The 19861-nt window shown below is 34.7% G+C and overlaps 1 protein-coding gene across 23 annotated transcripts in view; it reads right to left on the bottom strand.

Moving 5' to 3' along the window:
* LOC125679086 (glycine receptor subunit alpha-2-like) overlaps positions 1-19861 on the bottom strand; it is a 31306-nt gene that overhangs the window by 5724 nt on the left and 5721 nt on the right. Inside the window, exons 1-9 of one of the 23 annotated variants that reach the window (XM_056157438.1) lie at positions 11922-15762; positions 9445-11651; positions 9256-9320; positions 8640-8736; positions 8469-8537; positions 3711-3775; positions 3375-3442; positions 1184-1410; positions 240-322 (exon numbers count right to left, since the gene is read on the bottom strand). In XM_056157438.1, coding sequence (XP_056013413.1) covers positions 240-322; positions 1184-1410; positions 3375-3442; positions 3711-3775; positions 8469-8537; positions 8640-8736; positions 9256-9320; positions 9445-9503 — 733 coding nt within the window. In that variant the 5' untranslated portion in view covers positions 9504-11651; positions 11922-15762. Of the gene's footprint in view, positions 1-239; positions 323-1183; positions 1411-3374; positions 3443-3710; positions 3776-8468; positions 8538-8639; positions 8737-8948; positions 9014-9255; positions 9338-9444; positions 11658-11921; positions 15763-19861 lie in introns of those variants that run through there. The other 22 variants (XM_048918011.2, XM_048918014.2, XM_056157442.1 and 19 more) reach the window with 22 other exon arrangements.

Here is a 19861-nt window from a genome sequence, read left to right as displayed (position 1 = left end):
GTCTAGATGGTGGGGCGGTCTAACGCTGCTGGGATCTGGTTCAGCAGATCGTGAGTTCAACCACGGATATAAGCGGAATTGGGTATACATATAGTGAATATATATATATATATATATATATATATATATATATATATATATATATTATAAGTGTAAACATAATTGCAATTTCCGATTTCAAATCCATTACTTGGAGTAAATGAAATTTGTCATCCCTATAATTTATCAATGACTCTTACAGCTTTCCATATCAATCTTGCACGTCTGGTCGTCCAGAGGATATTTCTGAAGGTCCATATTACATGTAAACACTCCCGTGACCCTAAAAGGATAAAATAAGACAATAAAGATTTTGCTGGGGGTCAGATTGCATAATACTTATCCAAAGACGTTTACCAATGTTTTCTAGTCTTTTCTGACCCCCATTATTTTGTCAAGTTTCATTTTCGTCATTTTATTAATAAATGACATTTTTTCAATTCAACACTGTGTTACTGGTTCTGCCTGTCATGCCAAAAAACAAGCCTAGTCTACTTGGCAAGGTAAAGCTGAGGCTAACGGAACATAAAATGTATTAAGTAACACGAATAAACTAATGGAGATTGATTGGGTCCCAGCATTCCGATGGACAATTCAATACAAGATCTAAGCTAAACCGGACACCAGAGACTTTTAAATTAGAAATTAGTGTATTCTCCGGTCAACGGAGCATGTGTTCGTCTCTTAATCCTTACATATATACTAGTAAAAGTCAAGGGAATAGCTCGGCAAAGCTAAGGAGATCTTGCCATTAAAGGCTTAAATCGCTCTAAGCATAGCGTAGGGATTGTTAGTGTTTTAACAGAACGTAAACGCAAAGTGACATAACGAATACAGAGAACCGCGCAGTCACGAGGCACACAAAGCTTATACCACCAAGAGACAGCTAATTTCTGTTCGTAGGAGTATTGAATGAGGATCATTTAATATATCTATATTCACAGCCGTTGGAATAAACCCTTTTAGTTTTTATATGTCTTGATCAGTGCACTGAATTTTTTTTTTCCAATTCCAGATATTTTTACTGACACCAATATAATACTCGTCACCTATATAGACATCTGAAACCAATTATAAATGTGTACTAAGTAATACTGTTGGCTTGAGTTGTAGACACAAGCATGCCAATGTCGATGACCATTACCTCATACTGTATACAATGAGGCCATTAGGGTAGATGTGCATCAGCTTGTTAGGGACAGTCACGTCATGGACGTCTGCTTTCTTCTCGTTCACGAAATAGAGGTCAGGAACCCAAACATCCGCCATTCGTCTCGTGTCAAGTTCCAGACGTGTCATATTAAATGTAGGTGTATAATTCATCCGGTTGTCGATCCATCTTTGTCGCAGAAAGAAACTCATAGAAAAATCCTACAAAATAGTCAGGGAAATGGTGTTGTTGTTCTGACATTCAGTGAGTAAGGTGTTACAAAACGAACCGAATAACCTGCACGATAACCACTCGTTAACGAACCGAATAACCGACACGATAACCGCTCGTTAACGAACCGAATAACCGGCACGATAACCACTCGTTAACGAACCGAATAACCGGCACGATAACCACTCGTTAACGAACCGAATACCTGCACGATAACCGCTCGTTAGCGAACCGAATAACCGGTACGAGAACCGCTCGTTAACGAACCGAATACCTGCACGATAACCGCTCGTTAGCGAACCGAATAACCGGCACGAGAACCGCTCGTTAACGAACCGAATAACCGGCACGATAACCACTCGTTAACGAACCGAATAACTGGCACGATAACCACTCGTTAACGAACCGAATAACCGGCACGATAACCACTCGTTAACGAACCGAATAACCAGCACGATAACCACTCGTTAACGAACCGAATAACCGGCACGATAACCACTCGTTAACGAACCGAATAACCGGCACGATAACCACTCGTTAACGAACCGAATAACCAGCACGATAACCGCTCGTTAACGAACCGAATAACCTGCACGATAACCGCTCGTTAACGAACCGAATAACCTGCACGATAACCGCTCGTTAACGAACCGAATAACCGGCACGATAACCACTCGTTAACGAACCGAATAACCGGCACGATAACCACTCGTTAACGAACCGAATAACCGGCACGATAACCACTCGTTAACGAACCGAATAACCGGCACGATAACCACTCGTTTAGTACATTTGAGTGACGTGTTTGTTAAGCTTAATTTATATCGATTGTTTTCTTTGAACATCATTCATACAAAGTCAATGGCGGATCCAGACAGATGTTGCTAAAATCGCGAAACGAAACGGAAAATACGACACGGAAAACAACTTATACTTCAGAAATAAATTTTAAGCTTTAATCCATCTTAACAGTAAATTTCCATCAAGAAGGAATTCTAGAAACATGAACAATTGATAAGCATAGGCGGATGATTAGCAATTTTCAACTTGAAATAACATGCATGCAGTCAATTAGACATGCAGAACTTTTTTTTATCAAAGATCCGGAGGTTGCTGAGGAGATTGGATGCCCTGGATATCGAGATTCTGAAGCATGAGGTTGTTACAGAGATTTGCGACACTTCTTCCTGATGCTCGTTCTATACATTTTCCAGAACTCTACCACTTTTTTCTTTGATTATGAATGAATCGGAACAATTCACCAGTCCAACGCATTATCTGATTCATGCCTACATAATTTGTTTTTACGGAAATTGTTTTGATTTATTTTATATATATACACATATACATAAAGTAAGTAAAAAATACAATCCAGTACTCGAACTCTTATCTATAGCGCTTTCGCCCTGCGGCTTCGTCAGTGCATATACATGTGTATATATATATATATATATATATATATATATATATATATATATACATGTACATCAAAATCCAACAACACTCAATAACCAAAGTATTGGATCTCATAGTTGATGACGAGGAAGGGACAAGTCATTCGGAAAATTTGACAATTCACTGTTATTCGTGTCGTTGGTCATTTTTAGTGCTTTATATGCCATACGGCATTTTAGCGGTCAATATGTTTTGCATGAAGCAGTGACCTTCAATGATGTTCAAAGAAATTAATCATGCGGACGAATCATTCAAATATCTGTCAATTATCGTCAATTAGTTATCGCTGTAGTTTTTTGGGTTTTTTTCCTTACATTTCACGTCCCGCATTTTTTTTTATCGACACAAGAGGAATAATGAATTCCAACAGACTTATTTCAAAATGGATTCTAAAAGCCTTTGTCACAAAGTAACGAAACGCGCCTTCATGTAATGGACGTTTCACTCCAATTTACCCCGCCTCTAAATCGTTGCAAATTCTATACATGTAAAAACAAACCATTTTGGCCTCATTGATGGAGTCTATGCTGATGATATAAAGCTGCACAGACGAGTTGACAGGTGTATCTGAAAATAACATCGAAATGATGGTCTGTTACAGTGCTTCAATTCAACGCCCCATACCCGTATATTATTCACAACGGGCATTCTATGTAAAGTTTTCATATTTCAACATCATAAAAGAATAAAGCCGACATGCTGTACTGCCAACATGTATCTTGAATAGCAATCTAAGGAAGCAATGAATCACATCTAAACGCGTGTTTCATTTTTATATACTTATCGAGAACTCGTTATTCAATAAGTCTGAATAAATAAAATTTTGATACGTTACCGTTGTCATAATTTGGTGGAATTTTCCCATCGTAACCGGTAAATATTTCTTTTAATATCTCTTCCCTAAAACACAGAGTTGATATGATATTTTAACATTGACTTTGATCAATCATTGGTGGATTGTTTATGAAGACAATTTCTGTACAAAGTTTAACAAGAATGTGAATGAAATAAATCGATATACACAACATAAAAGAAACGGATCAATGATACAAATTACATAACATTTATAGATGTATGTAGGTCTTAATTTACAACGCGATTTTAGATTAAATATCCCTGAAGGGTTCATACAAGATATCATAAAATGGGTTTGAAAGATGGGTATGGAAACCTATAAATAACCCAAATTTTCCGACTCGGTCGTTTTGGAAAATTGGCACCAAAAGTCAAATCTCCTTCCTGAAGATCTTGATGAATAGTTGGCGACTGAAGTGTCAGATCAACTGGCATAAACGATTGGTGAATTACGGCGCCATAAGCGCCGCATCTCTTTATGAAAGTCAGTGACAAAAAACGCTCAATATCTCAACCCAAGGCTTTGTATTTGCGTTGGAGACAAAAGTGCCAAATCTTTGGCCGAGGGTCTTGTGTGTTAGCTACTGATTGTCTTAAACACGTCGCTGAAAATCCTTTAAAATACCTCCTTGGCTACAGAAGAGCTAAATCCCTGAGAAGAATTTTTGTATGCAAAAATCACAAATTTCGTGGTAGAAGACCTTATGAGCCTTTTCTAGGAAAAAGACCCTTATCTTATTCAACAATGTTTCAAAACGTCATAATGAAAAAAGCAACGCCATTTTTGCATACTTTTAAAGAAAAACAGCATGATTACCATTCATCTAAGAATGACTGTAATATCTTAACGACAATCAATATTGCTTCAGTATTTCGAGGAAGTGTTAAATTCTCTATAGCTCATACTTTACACATGTAGCTCTAAATTACCGAAGAGTGATTTTGCTAGGAACGGGTCTTATTATTATATGAAAGTCTGGGAAACAACGGCCAAATCCTCTGAACGAAAGTTAGTAAGAAAACATTGAATCTTTTAATCCACGATCGGTTTTGAAAGTCGAAAACAAAGGTGCCGAATTATTTAAAGATTTGAGATGGATGTAAGCGATAAAATCGCAATGCATTTTGGGTGCAGTTCTGTGTAAAAGTAGGAACAAAACTGTCACAAACCCTGGCGGGGTGTAGTTCAGTCTTAGGATACTCCCGACAGGGGATCTATGAGAAGGTTTTAAAGTTTCAGATCAGATGATGGTCAGAAAAAGGAAAAAAAAATCTTCGTTGTGTTTGATAGGTGTTACAAGCAAATTTACATGTAATTAAAAGAGAATGACAAAAATTGTCGATGCCCATTATAATGATTTTGCACTTGAAAGACCCAATGTAAGATTTCAATAAAGGACACAATGGAAAGTGTACAAATATTAAAGAAGTTTCGGAATACTTGAACAATGCAGACACACAATGTTAACCACCAATCGTTAACAAGTTATCAAGTTCTTTAATATTTAAACGTAGTATTACATGAAAGCTTGCAAAAGTAACAGGCAATAGGAAATGATGCAATAGACGATAAATTTGATTTTTGAAATCAACCAAAAAGAAAGGAAAGTGAATTTCAGATTGAGTTTTGCATGGGGTCAAGTTTTCTCGCAGATCAAGCTCTTAAAATTTCCAATGAAAGAAAACACCTACTGAAAATTTGATGAAGCTTACTCGATAAAGGAGAACTTAACACCTACTTTTAATCGGGAAGGTATGCCCCGACTTTCGCCCTTGTCATTCAGCCAGGAGCGTTGGCGATTTTGTAGTTGAATTTCACTCGAGACAATCAGCCAGGAGATATGGCCCTTTGATTATAACGAGACTTTCTTTTCAAACAATCAGCCATGCAGGGGATTTGGCCCTTTGATTATACATGTAACTAGACTTTCTTTTTGAACAATCAGCCAGAGCCCTTTGATTGTAACGAGAGTTTTCAGACAATCTTTCCAAAAATATGGTACTTCGTTTTTAACTTTTCACCCCTAGATGAAGTGATCAGTAGACGAATTTACTATTCTTTATTTTTTTTTCATCACTCTATTAAGAATTCAAAAAGATTTACCGCTTTTCCAGTTCGCAATCAATAGAGCCTTGCCCTGCGACATAAAGTCATACTATATTAACAAGACCCCCCTCCCACTCATTGAATATACACTGTGTTAGTTAAAAGTTGGGAAGTAGAGGATACTTTTATGCATTTTAAAATGCATGTTTTCCAGTGTATGATTTACATCGCCCCTCTCTGGTCCACCACCACGGGATCCATGTCGCTTATAAAGAAGCAGAAAATATGGTCATATTGTAATTATAGAATTTACCGGGCGACAGTGGGTGGGTGTAAATACAAAAAATATAATAGGACAATTGTAATTTTTGTATACATGTAGTATATACATATATCTGTTCTCAGTATATTCAGAAAATACAATACGGCAATGTTCAAATGTTCCCGAGAGGCGGACTGGGCACAATAAAGAACACGTCACTCAAATGACCGAAAGACAACATAAAATGAAGTGGAAATAAGATAATGAAAAATCTTTAAAAAGGGGCATTAACTGCCGAAGTCATATATACCGGCTGTTATCAAAATTCACCACTGCCATGTTAAAAATCACCATCGAGATACAGTGTATCAAAATTCACCGCTGAGATATCAAAAATCACCACTGCATGAGATATAAAAAATCACCACTGCATGAGATATCAAAATTCACCAATAAGATATCAAAACTCACCTCTGAGATATCAAAAATCACCAATGAAATACTAAAAATCACCAATTAGAAATCACCATTGACTTATTAAAATTCATACATCTTGTAATCTTTTGTTGCAATTTTTACACTAGAATTTCTTTTGTTAATACAGAAACAATGACCGAATATTATTGTATGGAAGTAAAATTTAGTTCAAAGAATTTTTACGGTTTACATAAAATTCGATTGGAGGTTGCTTTCAGCACTCTCAGACTTGGTTTTTTAAACACATTTTTTGTCTCCCGCCGCAACGCGGAAGGGGACCTAGAAATATCGGTGCCCGTGCTTCCGTCCGTCCATCCCACTTGCCTTTGTGGACGCAACTCCTCCGAAAGCGCCCAATGGATTTTGTTCATCGTTTTTAGGATTGTTACTTTTGTTAGTCACCATATTTAGTAATATTGCGCTACCATTTTGATTCGTCAAACTTTTCACAGGATTATGGGACTTTGTTGAATTTGTACATGCTATACTTTAGAAACATTTTGTCGACGCATCTCCTTAGAGATCGCTGAATGGATTTTGTTCAAATTCTGCTGGATTGTTAGTCATCATATGTAGTTGATCATATTGAATCCCAATTTTGACTCTACAAATTTTACAGGAGTTATGGGACTTTTGCGCTTCAACCTTTCGTAGCGGCGGGGGACATATGGCTACGCTTAGCAATCTTGTTTCATTTTAATGACGGTGCAGAATTGAAAACATTTTCGGTCCTAGTTGACAGCTAATGCCACATCAAGGTTAATTGTGTTTAGCAATCTGCACTTACATTGAAACACATTTCCACCTTGCAAAAAACACGACATCTGTAGAAACCATTAACGTTTTGAACTGTTTGTTGACTGCGTGCTCGGTTATCGTATTTTGACATGATTAGCTGTTATGCCAACCCTTTTGATTACAATCGTTCATACTGAGCGTAATGAAAGAGATCGTAGGTCACATATGTGCCATATGTATATAAATTTATTGCTTAGTATTTTTGCTGAAAAGCCAAGTATGAAACATGCATAAATTGTCAACAACTGTTATCTTTAATGTATCGACTTCTGCAACCGATTTCAGTATACAATTCGCGACATAGAGAAGTCCCCCCCCCCTCTATATCCACACTGGTATCTTAAAGCAGAAGAATACTGTTTCACGATTTAGCAATTTACTGATTTGCGAGGAGAATCTTTTAATTCTTTGTTCTTTCAACTTTTCTAAGAAATAACCCCGTTCACACGTCCATTTCTATAGAAGGCTCATGAATAGTTCAAAAAGCATCTATAGATTAGTAAAGTGTTTAAACTCTAGAACTAAGAAATTATGTGAAAAGAAAAGCATGCAGTATAAGGAAATATTCGGTTATCTATAGATAAAAAGCCAATGTCGAAAACTCCATTGTTTTGAAAAGCATATATGTAAACAGATACATGTATATAAAATATTACTTACTTCCCGCTGTGTGAAAAGATTATGTAAATACCGATCATTTCTCTAGTTACACAATAACTCAAATAAATGGGAGAAAATTATAAATTATACGCACTGAAAACAATTAGCTAATTGCTACATTCTCTAATACGAAAAGTCCTTAACCCGATTTTTCATAATGAATTATCTATAAGCAGAATTTGCATTAAAGAGGTTAAAAGAGACCCAGGATCCATTTTAGTATCTATATCAACATAAACAAAAAGAATTTACATTTTACAAAATCTACGTACAAACTGAAGGAGAACCAAAACTGTTGTTTTCATCTGCAAAGTTGCACATTTTCACCAGACATCCTTCATATAGATAGTCCGATATTTCATTTTTAAAATGTTATTACTAAATCGTTGATAAAAATTTTAACTATAATAATGGACAATAAAATTAAGGGATGTTTTTTGGTTGTCGTGAAGACATGCAACTGTACAGGAGTGAGTGCAACGACAACCGAATACCTTGCATTTGCGGCATAACCCATAGCGACCATGCAAAGAAAATAGATGGCATAGGACCTGGAAACAAAACTGAAAAAAATAACTATACATCGCAGCAATAGAATATGAGTACATGTATAAGATGACGACTAAGAAATGGTGGTTTGCACAATGACAACAAAGTAGAAATACCGGGCATTGCTGAACACCGTGATATCGCTCGTCACTGGTCGGCTTACAGCACTCAAGATGAATCCTACTCCAATACTGGTCAGCAGAATCTCCATTTCTATAACATAACTTTCATTGTATTTTACGATTTTTCAAGCAATTTTTTTTTCTATCTAGCGTGCCATGGTTAGGGTTATAAAAGAATTGGGTTTAATAGGTTTTGATTCTTTGTAAATTGTTGTCTTGTTAAAGAAATGGTATTTGTTTTTTTCATTTATGGTCTCTCCAGCGAATAGTTTTGTGACATCTTCGTACAATAATTATACACACGTGATCTATGTCAGCTGTGGAGCCCGTCATAGTTTACAAGATACAATGACTACAATCACAGCTATCTAGACATGAAAGTGAACGAAAGCACAAAGATTGGTATTAACGTACGTATGTATCTATAACAGGTTTTTCAGAATTTTTTAAATTACGATTATTTCTACATTAACTTTTATTCCATTTTGTTTAAGTATAATTTGATTATATACCTTAATGTTTAATGGAAACCTTCAGCAAATTATAATGACACACAAGTTGACATATTGTTAAATCTTCAAAAAATCCTTTTTATACCTTTATATCATACCTTTGTACTTGACCTTTGTATTTGGGAGAGAGGGCCTGTACATAGGCTCTGCCTGTTGCCCAATCCTGTTGAGTTTCTCAATAAAATATGTTTAAATTAAATTAAGTTGCCCTAACTTGATTTTTTACTTTCCACATGATCATATCTTGGCTAGTACACAGAGGAAGACAACATCATATGACCACTTACGTTAGCAGCAATAGAAACGTCCAAACAAAACTCCTTCGTGGAATGCGATGGAATGTCATATGTTTTAAATACTTGCCTGTTTATGCTCTAAACAATGCAATTTCTGATGTGCTGCTGACGTAACAAGCACGCAAGAGGCCCATGGGTCACAACGCTCATCTGCAGAGTTGTATTTTCCCATGTTAAACAGTAAATTCCATTTATGACTCTACCCTGACTACGAGGGTCATGACGTAAACAAATCTGAATCTACACTACACGTGTATGTTTACAATCAATTCGACATATTGTACATCTGTAGTTTGTAAGACACATTCTAAAAAAGAATTTAAACATATTTCTGGGTAAAGCTTTAAAGTTTGTCTGTGGTCTTATAGGTCACAATAAGAAAAAAAACCCTTTAATTTACATTTACATTATTTACATGACATCCCTTGCATTTTAATTTGACATGTTGGTTATTTTTAGTGGTTCTTTGAGAAAAAAATTTTTCAAGGAGTTTTGAAACCCAGTTGTGGTCCCACTAGATGGCGATCATGGTGTTAACAATCCATTGTTTGATGTATTTCATTTTGATGACATTGTATCTCAGTGGTTATTGGTGCACTATAAATTGACTTGTAATACTTTAAACCCCTCTAGTGGTTCTACACTTAAGGACCATGTAGTGAACATGTCTGAATCTTTATTACATATGTACATGCCAGTACGTACATAGTAATTTGTGTCTGGGTCTCGAGACAAATTATCCTATAAATGGCTCGATGAATAGGGTACCTTTCAGGTGTGGACCTCAAAAATGTCAATAATTGTACAATATATACCTAAATAAAAACTTGAACCTCGATTGTCACCCTTCCTTGATTCATGGTTTGAACACACTGAACTCATCTAGAGGTAAGGGAGTTTTCATAAAATGTTAAAACGTTTCTGGTCACATGAGTCTTGAGAAAACATTTTGACTTAAAAAAACAACAACAACGCCCTACCCTATTTTTGCTATTTTTTAATAATCTCTGAATGTAAGGGGAGATATTTTCATTTGAACAAAGTTGAATCCATGAATGTAACTTTTGCTTGGTTTGTGGCCAGTTTTATTAGAATTAGCTCTGTGGTTCTCGAGAAGATGAAAATGTGAAGAGTTTACTCCAGATAGAAAGACAGACGGACAAACACCGAGCGAAAATTGATCAAAAAAGCTAACATCGGCCCAGGTGAGCTAAATTGTCGCTATAAATTACCAAGTATGTCAATTTAGTTAAGAGCACATCAATTTACAATTTAAGCATGCAATTAACATAATAAAGATAATTATTACCTAATAGTTGTGTAACATCGAAATTTGATCCATCATTTTAAACATAATGGAATATGATACCCTTCAGGGTTTCAAAATGATGTTTTATATGTATTACTAAAAATTTAATTATCCTTTTATTTGAGAAGATAGTATTGTAAATACACGTATTTAAAGGGTTGCATTGCTATCATTAACGTGCAAAGAACTCATTAAGCATTATATTTTGTGAAATGCCAAGCAAACTGATATCTACTCTGTCCAATACGAGCATTAATCAAAAGGACAAGATATTATTCACGTGTATTGTTATATGTATGTTGAAATGCATTGGTTTTATATCCTGAAAATTGTATCTGTATGTCTACTCACCCTCTACTGTCTTATTTGTATATATTTGTAAATATTTTGTATTTATAACCGATGGGCTGTATAGCTTAAGGAAATAAAGAATCTGAATACGCAATCTGATGCTTACTATGATAATTAAACAAGTTTGACTGAGGATATGTACTTTGATAACAAAAGCTTTCTGTGTAAATGTTAACAAAGTTTGAATCTGAATACGAAAACGGGAAGAGATTTTCTTTAAAAAAAAAATAGAATTGTCCTTTGTTAATATTTTAAACAGGTTTAAAGTTTGAATTGTATGCATGCAGGTATAAGATAATGACCTTCACAATTTCATAAGAGCTTTTTCTAAACGCTATGGACGGTATATATACAATGTAATAATAATCAAATACATTTAAACATTTAAAAAAAAAATTGAATAGAATTTTTCTTAAAGATTTAAACCGAAATTACACTGGTGTTTTACGTACATACCTTTTCCCTAGATACCGGATTTTGTCGTCCACTCGGATTAAGTGCGCTTGCTATCCACATTACACATCCGATGAATACATCACTGAAAATAAGAAAAGTATCAGCATGATAGCCACCGGGAAAAATAACAATTTGTTTTTATCCAAAGTCCTTTCACACGATTTTATTAAACACCAAATAAAAAGAAGCCTCATTCTGAATGTACATCCCATTAAGCATCATTGTATACCATCACCATAACTATTCATTGATCGGGGCTACTGATCACTACGTGTACGGAATAAGGTCATATAACGTATATTTAAAAATTTCTTCATATTTCATTAAATGACGAGGCATGATAATATCTCACACTGTATTATTACGCTTCTGGAGGTACCCTCTTTAGAGAAATAGGAAAGTAATTCACTCTCGCTTTCTTTCACACGCTCGCATATACAAAGGCACGACTTGCTCATCATTATAAAAATACCTCGCATTTATCAATCTGCACACAAAACGTTAAGTAATAGAGAATATTATTGCTGTGCATTATAATAGACACCGGTGAGGAAATATTAGTTCGCAATGGTAAAAAGGCCCTTTCCTCTGGTAGTTAAAGGGGCACTGTCATTCAATCACTATGTAAAGCTTTGTACAGGCATTATCGTTTTTGTATATCTATAGAAGGTTAAAAACTACGCAATACTCAAAGGTTGTTAATATTAATTACATGTAGCAGCAATTCTTAGACAAATTATCCAACAATCTTGCTGGTTGTCATGTTTATATAACCAAACTGTTGATAAGTATACATAACTTGTTTTTTTATTTTTTTATTTTTATTCGATCGGACGTGCATTGAATTATATAACATCCAAACAATTAATTAAATGTGATTTCTTGTTATTACTAAGGATACGAAGGTCGCCAGCATGGGGAAAAATAAATGACATGCTTTTGCGTCTTGTAATTTTTCTTACTATATTGGCAACTATCATCTTCCTAACAATGTCAACATAAACACATTTACGTCAACACAGAACGCGTATTTAATTCCATGATATCTGCATTTACAACCATGTTACGTAAAGTGAGAACATAAAAAGGAGTAGCAAATCGATCACGTGGTCACAGGATTCTTTTTATTGGCGGCAAGGTTCGAAGTTTCTTTCAATTGAGTTTGTTTGATAATAAACTGAAAATATACAAGACGTTTTCAGTTAGCATTTAATTTTGCTTTTAAAAAAAAAATCAACACATGTCGGTTTCGGTGAATCAACAGTCGACACGATACCCGCCTGTCCGCCAAGTTCTGCCAACTGTTCTAGACATCATTGACCTATGAACTCAAAATTCTACTATAGAGTTGATAAGGAAAAAAATATTGAATATATCTATCATGGCAAACATCTAAGAGCTGAAACATTCGTAAGTACCGAAATTTACCTGTTCAAAGTCGTCTTTCATCAATTCAAATGGAAAAGCAAGATCTTCAACGTTTGAGAAATTATCTGCGCATGCGCACGCATGAAGGGTTATCTTTATTTTTCTTAAGGGTCAAAATGAAATCTTTGATTTTATGGGAAAAAAAATGGATTATTATTATTATTATTTTTTTTACGTTCTAAACTTGCGATTTTTGCAAAGTTTGTACTTAAACAATGCATCTAAATTGACGAAAATCACTGTAACAGGGAAATTTCCTTTATAAAAAACACGATTTTTTTTTTTACACGCATGCGCATTATCAAGACAGTGAATCATGGAGTATTGATATAAATATATTTTTCCTAAAGGACAAAGGAGACTTCATAGAGACCCTTGAGCACGGGATTAAGAACTACATTATATATTCATTGCTAGATCAGGTTTTGGTGTCATATCGTTTTCGCAGGCGTAAAATCTTCTACATGTGTACTTCAGCAATCTCCGATTTCATAATTCTCACAACCTGCTAAATTATACATAGGTTTCACGAAAATTTAGCTGTTTCTTACTGCTAAATCACTAATTCATCTAACCCTAATAAAATTTTGATCACGTTGAATTTCATTTCCACTGCTAGGATTAATTCGTCACGTGTTAAGTGTGATTTCATAACCTATTAATAGTGTTGATACATTTATTATTTATATTTTCAAGTATTCTATTTCATCGAAGGAGAGATAAAACTAGCTTTTGACTACTTGGAATTGTTTAGCATTAATCAATGGCATCATTCTATAGCATGGAAAGACCCGTTCAAATCAATGCGTCTTTTTTACTCGATTACTCTAATACATCTGACGAATTAAGATTTAAATGTTTTGAAAACGTAGACTTACCATATCTCTTCGAAAATGTACACCAAATCAAGACTAAATGATCGATATCCAAACGGCGGACTAAGTGTGTGTCCCCATCGTAAGGTGGGTCAAAAATAGATATGTCTCCCTATTTGTATGTTATTCAAATTCATAGGGCGTATCCTTTCTCCTTGGACTTGCCCTAAGAAAAATTCTGACTCCGCACATATACAATATATCATATACAATATATCATATACAATCGAGCTCTTACCTACCCACGATGTATTCAGGTCGTCTAATACTTAACTGAGGGACAATATTGGAAAGCAATACCCCCTTCAAAATGTAACTATTGTCGTTTACAACACAAATTATCTTATACTATAAATGTATGTAAATGAGTGGAAAGAACTTGCTTCTCATGTCGTCTCGACTGCCTGCGTCATAAAATATCGCGTAAGTGCCTACGAGATTACAAAATGTACACAAAAGAGTCACGTTAGTAAATGAAGTGCACAAACTGAAAGTGTTTAGAAATAGATGTCAAAAAACAGAATCTGTTAACATCCTTGATCTTGGGAGATTTCTGACTAGCAATACGATATTTATCTCCCTTTCTGAGTACTCTCTTCACACCCTCCCTATTACCGTATATCTCATTGTTTACATCTTTTAATGGTGCATGCATATAATTTTTTTCCAGTGTCGGTATTTCTACATAATTGTGTTGATACTTAGATTTGATTTAAGGCAAATGCTTTGGTTTGTCTGTAGTCTATTTTAATTCCCACTTGAGAATATTTTACTTCTGTAGCAGACATCACCATTTCGAGGTGAAGAAACAGATTTTGGCCTATGCATGCATGCTTTTGGCTGTAGTCACGGGCACTGGAAGTTAATGTAAATATATACATGTAGTATTGCATGTATAAAAAAAGGAAGGGTAGGACACTCTTTTTGAGGCAAATTCGGGTTTGGGTTATTGTGGGCGTTTCTCAAACGGTCTGACGCGATGAATCGTTCACATATACCTTACTTTCAATATCTGTACGGTTTCGTTCCGCTCCAATGCCGGTCATTCGAAGAAAAAGATGTTTTACACCTTCAAGTGCCTAAGAATTTCGCTAGACTGTCTTACTTCCGGTTTAATCGCACTGAATCGAAAGGTAAGTTCTGATTGGTCAATAATAAAATTAAACTCTGAATTGACACATGTTATTTAATCCATAAATATATATGCAGAAAAAAATTTCTCAGGATTATTACTTCATGATGGTATTAGAGACTAATGGTTAAGTACATGAGCCATGTTTGTTTTTATAGTTCAAATATTCTTATCATTATTTCAGAACCAATAAGAATGACATTATAAACTTATAAATGTTTATTACATTGACCAGTCAGAACTTAAAACCTGCTGACTCTCTTCTAGTACCGGACGCTTTGTAAAGCAGCTACCACTACCTATATTAAAAGTCGGCGCCGGGATCGAGAACCAAATCCAGGACCTTCTGGTTACGATGCGAATGTCCTATCTACTAGGCTACTGTGCCCGACAAGAGAAAGGTACAAGTGTATATATACACCGAGGTAAGAAAGATCTTGAAATATTACCATACGAAGTAGACTTTTTAATAATCTACAGTCAACGCAGAACTTTTTACAAATGTTGACGTCATATAATTATACAATTCTTATAAGAATGCAATTTTTTTTTTACAGAAAAAAGATGACTCCTTTTATAATGTCACAACAGCTTATATACACAGAATGTTATAGTTCCTTTTCTTGTTTACATATTTTTAACTTTTATGTCCGTCGGATGAGACGTTAAGCCCGTGTCAAGGATCACAACCTCCCTGACACGCAAAAGATCGTTTCCCTGATTTTGGAAAAAAAGAAGAAAAAAGAAAAGAAAAAAGAATAGGCTCACTAGGGGCTGTCGGGGAAACTCAAGCACTCACTATAGAATATATTTCATTTAGTTAACCGCGATAAAATGGTTGAAATATTTCTAAAAACGGCGTAAAACGATAAACAATTAATTAATCAATGATCTGTAGAATGCGTGTCGTTTTGCATTTCGTATTACATGGATGTTGGGAATGGAGATTGAAAGAATTACTTTCATTAAACGTCAATTCCTCAACTTCGAATTCCTAATCAACTATAAATAAGCAATGGAGCTGGGTTACAATCAACCAGAAGCATTCACTGCAACAACAGCAATTCTCTTGGAAAATCACACATCACACGTGTTCATTTTAACACTCAGGTCGACATTATAATAGAGAATTATTTAAAATGTGGAGATCAATACTCTTTTGATTTTTTTTATTTCATAAAACACACCTCTGCTGGCTGCAGTTCTTTGATCAAACTGACATTGATTACAAGTATATTTCATAAATAATTTAAACTGCGGATTAACCCGGTATACTGCTTAAAAAGAAACAATTAACCCGGTATACTTCTTAAAAAGAAACAAATGCTGATAAATAGTTCAAAGTAAATGTGTTTCAAAATTAGATTTAATTTCTGTACATAATTTATGAAGCATCCACGCATGCAGAGCAGTTATCATAAACTAGCAATTCCACACCACATTCAAAACAATCAATTTCATGTCATAACATTTTTATTTAGTTCGTATACCTCATCCCCACATATTTCAGGTATCTCCCTAGTATTTGAAACAAAAAGGCGTTTGCAAGTTTTTTCTTTATCAATTTAAAACGCTAAAGAGATCTTAAATAAGATAAACGACCCCACAAATATTTTCATTACCATTTGACCTTGGGCAAATAAATAGACCAGCGTAACACGATTTCGTGTCCCCCGTGCTATGAAAGTCTATATTTTTGACATTTTCCGGTCAATACTACGACCTGTACAATATTCACTTCGCACTAAATATGTCAATACAGTAAACACACTTGTATAACCAACGAACACCCTTAAAACGAATTCACGCTTATTGCGAAGTGATACTTATTCCCCTATGAGAAAATAACAAAAATTATATTGGATATAACGAAGTTTGATCATAACGAGCTATTTTTCCCTGGCCTTTGATGTTTGTTAGAACCGTCTTTTACTGTAATTGTTCTATCATATGATTAAATACGCAAAACTACTGAAGACTATAAAACGATACTTGTTTGGCCATCTTTGTTTACAAATAAAGTGCAAGACCTAGTCGAAGACGATTAATGACGCGGTATTTCTTTTTTTTAAAATTACACAACTGAATAATATAAGATATCGAAATAGGCTAGTAGATTTTATCGAACAATATACATGTATGGTCTGCCATCTTTGTTTACAACTAGAGTGTGAGACATAATTGAAAGTGATTATGGACGGATGTTGTCATTGGATGATCAAAAATTAATAACCAATCATATCAATTTAGATATTCCCAATTTATTTTTGGTGCGATCTTGGAAAAGTCAAATGTTATATTCACCTCAAAGGCACCTGTGGATATGAACATAACGTTCTATTTTCTTCTAGTTTGTTGGATTTCAGCCAATCAGAAAGCTTAGAACTATATATTCAATCATTTACTTATTTACTGGCGCTGTTGGGACCTCGGGAAATAGTTGTTTGTCGGAAATATCAAAGATTATTTTACTGCACGCAGTGGCAGAAAATATTTCTAAAAATTATCATACAGTGTCTTGTTTAAATAAACTGGGAAACTTTTCCAGACTTCAGTAAAAATATCATAAGCCAGTTTTTATAAACTACGCTTTGTTTATTCGTGAAAAAATATCACTAAAATGAAGAGAAAAAACACGAAAACCTGTATGTTTCTAACTGGGTTCGATTCCGCACCTTCTGAGGAATGGTCGAATGATGTATCGAAAAGTAGTATCGCTGTCGTCCAGACATTCTCTACCCAGAGTTCCGTGTGCTCCTCGCACTACACCTCTGTCAACGGCTTTTTACAGAAATCTTGTAAAAGTTTCTAATATCCAACGTTTATGTTTTCGACTAATTATTTAGTCATACTGTGAAATGTTTTTGGTGCAATTAAATTGATGCTTACTGTAAATTGTTTAAAATCGCCGTTTTCTGATCCTAAATTTGAAACTACTTGGTAATATGCGTATGAATGTAGGACATCCACGTGGTGAAGATTTGAATGTAAACATGGAATCAAAATTTAGAAAGGCTGTAAAAATACAATAAAACTTGTGAAATAAGAGACAAACAGCTATAATTGGTAAATATGTACTTATTAAAGTGCCAGTGGGCTATGAAAAGAGCCTGATGTCATCACCTGTTACAATGTACCAGAACTTTTAAACTGAAAGGATGTTTATATCATGTGATTATATTGTCACGTGATTCCAAGCGTTGACAGAGGTGTAAGTGAAGCTTGCGTAACGTGCCCTCTGGTGAGAGAATGTTGCCCAGACTCTCGTGAGACTGTCGTAAAAAGTTCCTAGCTAGTATTTCAATTTAGTGCAATGAATTATGGCGATACTCATAACTGAGTATACATGTATATACTGCATCTTTATCATATGTAAAATTTAATCTTCATTTCGCGGATGTATTGCCATCCAATCAGAAGCTTTTCGGTAAACCTTGGTTTGAAATATCAAATAGCAGACGTTCGTATGGCTATCCCACGGGAGAACGAGGATCAGGGGAAAACGATACTTGGGCACGGGTTCTTAAATTTAGCTATATATGTCGTAATCTTTGGATATTATCGTAGGATTAAAAACATGTGTTTTATACCAAGGTGCATGTATATGTTATACACTATCTGCAAATTATGCAATTTATCTCAATCGGATTAAAATGTAATGAAGCTAATTCCTCATGTATTCTTCGAGTCGGATAATGTTTCGAAGTTTTTTTTATATTCATGATCACGTGACGTTGCATGCAGAATTTCTAAAAGCAACAATATCTAAGTACGAAGCAGATGTGGAGGACTCAGTGGTGTATTATGCATGAGAAAATCAGTGTTTGCTCCTTACATTGAGTAGACCAGTATTACTATAATATCCATTTATAATTTGTTCAAATTGTCAAATCGTATCATTTCTCATATCTTACTGACAAAATTTTGGTCTGTTTTTTTTTTAAACATCGAACAACTATTTAAGACGACACAGATATCTTAAATGTTGGAGTTAGAACTGAACTAATTTCCGGATTATTTCAATGGAAATTTTCAAAGATGAAGATACGACAAAGATCTGACGTGCGTTCACTATCATCTTACATAACGTACAATACAATGCATGTAAAACTATAGGCAGAATCTCATACCAGTAGGCTATTCTAATTCACCGTTGTGCATAACAAGTACACGTATCAATGCAACAGAACTGCGATTTAATGTACTATCCAATTTCTCAGTAAAAAGGCCTAATGCAATATCATGTCATGGGTGAAATCGTTTTATTTCCTCCAGAAGTTATTGGATTGTTACAAGGCATTCGATCCACATGCATATTTGATAGTGAATTAATTTGTTACAAGATCGCGGTGAAAAATTGATTGTAGAAATAGTCATTACTAGTTACATGTAACGCACATCCATCATCTAATTAGAAGCATTTTTTTATGAGAGTTTCTTTAAACTGAGGAATACATTGTTCATTGACCTATATTTGTGCTAGCATAGTTTTGATTTAATAGACGCTTAATCGTATGTGCCTTTATATATAAAAAAAGCTGTTTTTATTTGTTAGATACAGATTTTCTAATTCTCGAAGAATCAGCGAGTGTCATTAATTTGCAAAGTCTGGTGCTTCGACTCTTTTCAGTGGTAGATATATTCGAAAGCAATTACCATGATCTCAATATACACCAGAAACACGAAATAGTATTCATCATAATGAATGGATTCTTTTTTTTTTTTTTTTTTTTTTTTTTGATATTGGGTTTATTGGACTCGATATTGTTTTGCCTTTGCATATCTTGATAACGAACCGGTTGAACTGAAAAAATACTTATTGCACTTCAATAAGCTTTTTTACGAAAATTAAATTGT

Source organism: Ostrea edulis, chromosome 2, assembly GCF_947568905.1.
Source record: "Ostrea edulis chromosome 2, xbOstEdul1.1, whole genome shotgun sequence".
Classification (NCBI taxonomy): Eukaryota; Metazoa; Mollusca; class Bivalvia; order Ostreida; family Ostreidae; genus Ostrea; species Ostrea edulis.
Note: the sequence above shows the minus strand (reverse complement) of the source record. Positions and strands in the feature narration are given on the sequence as shown.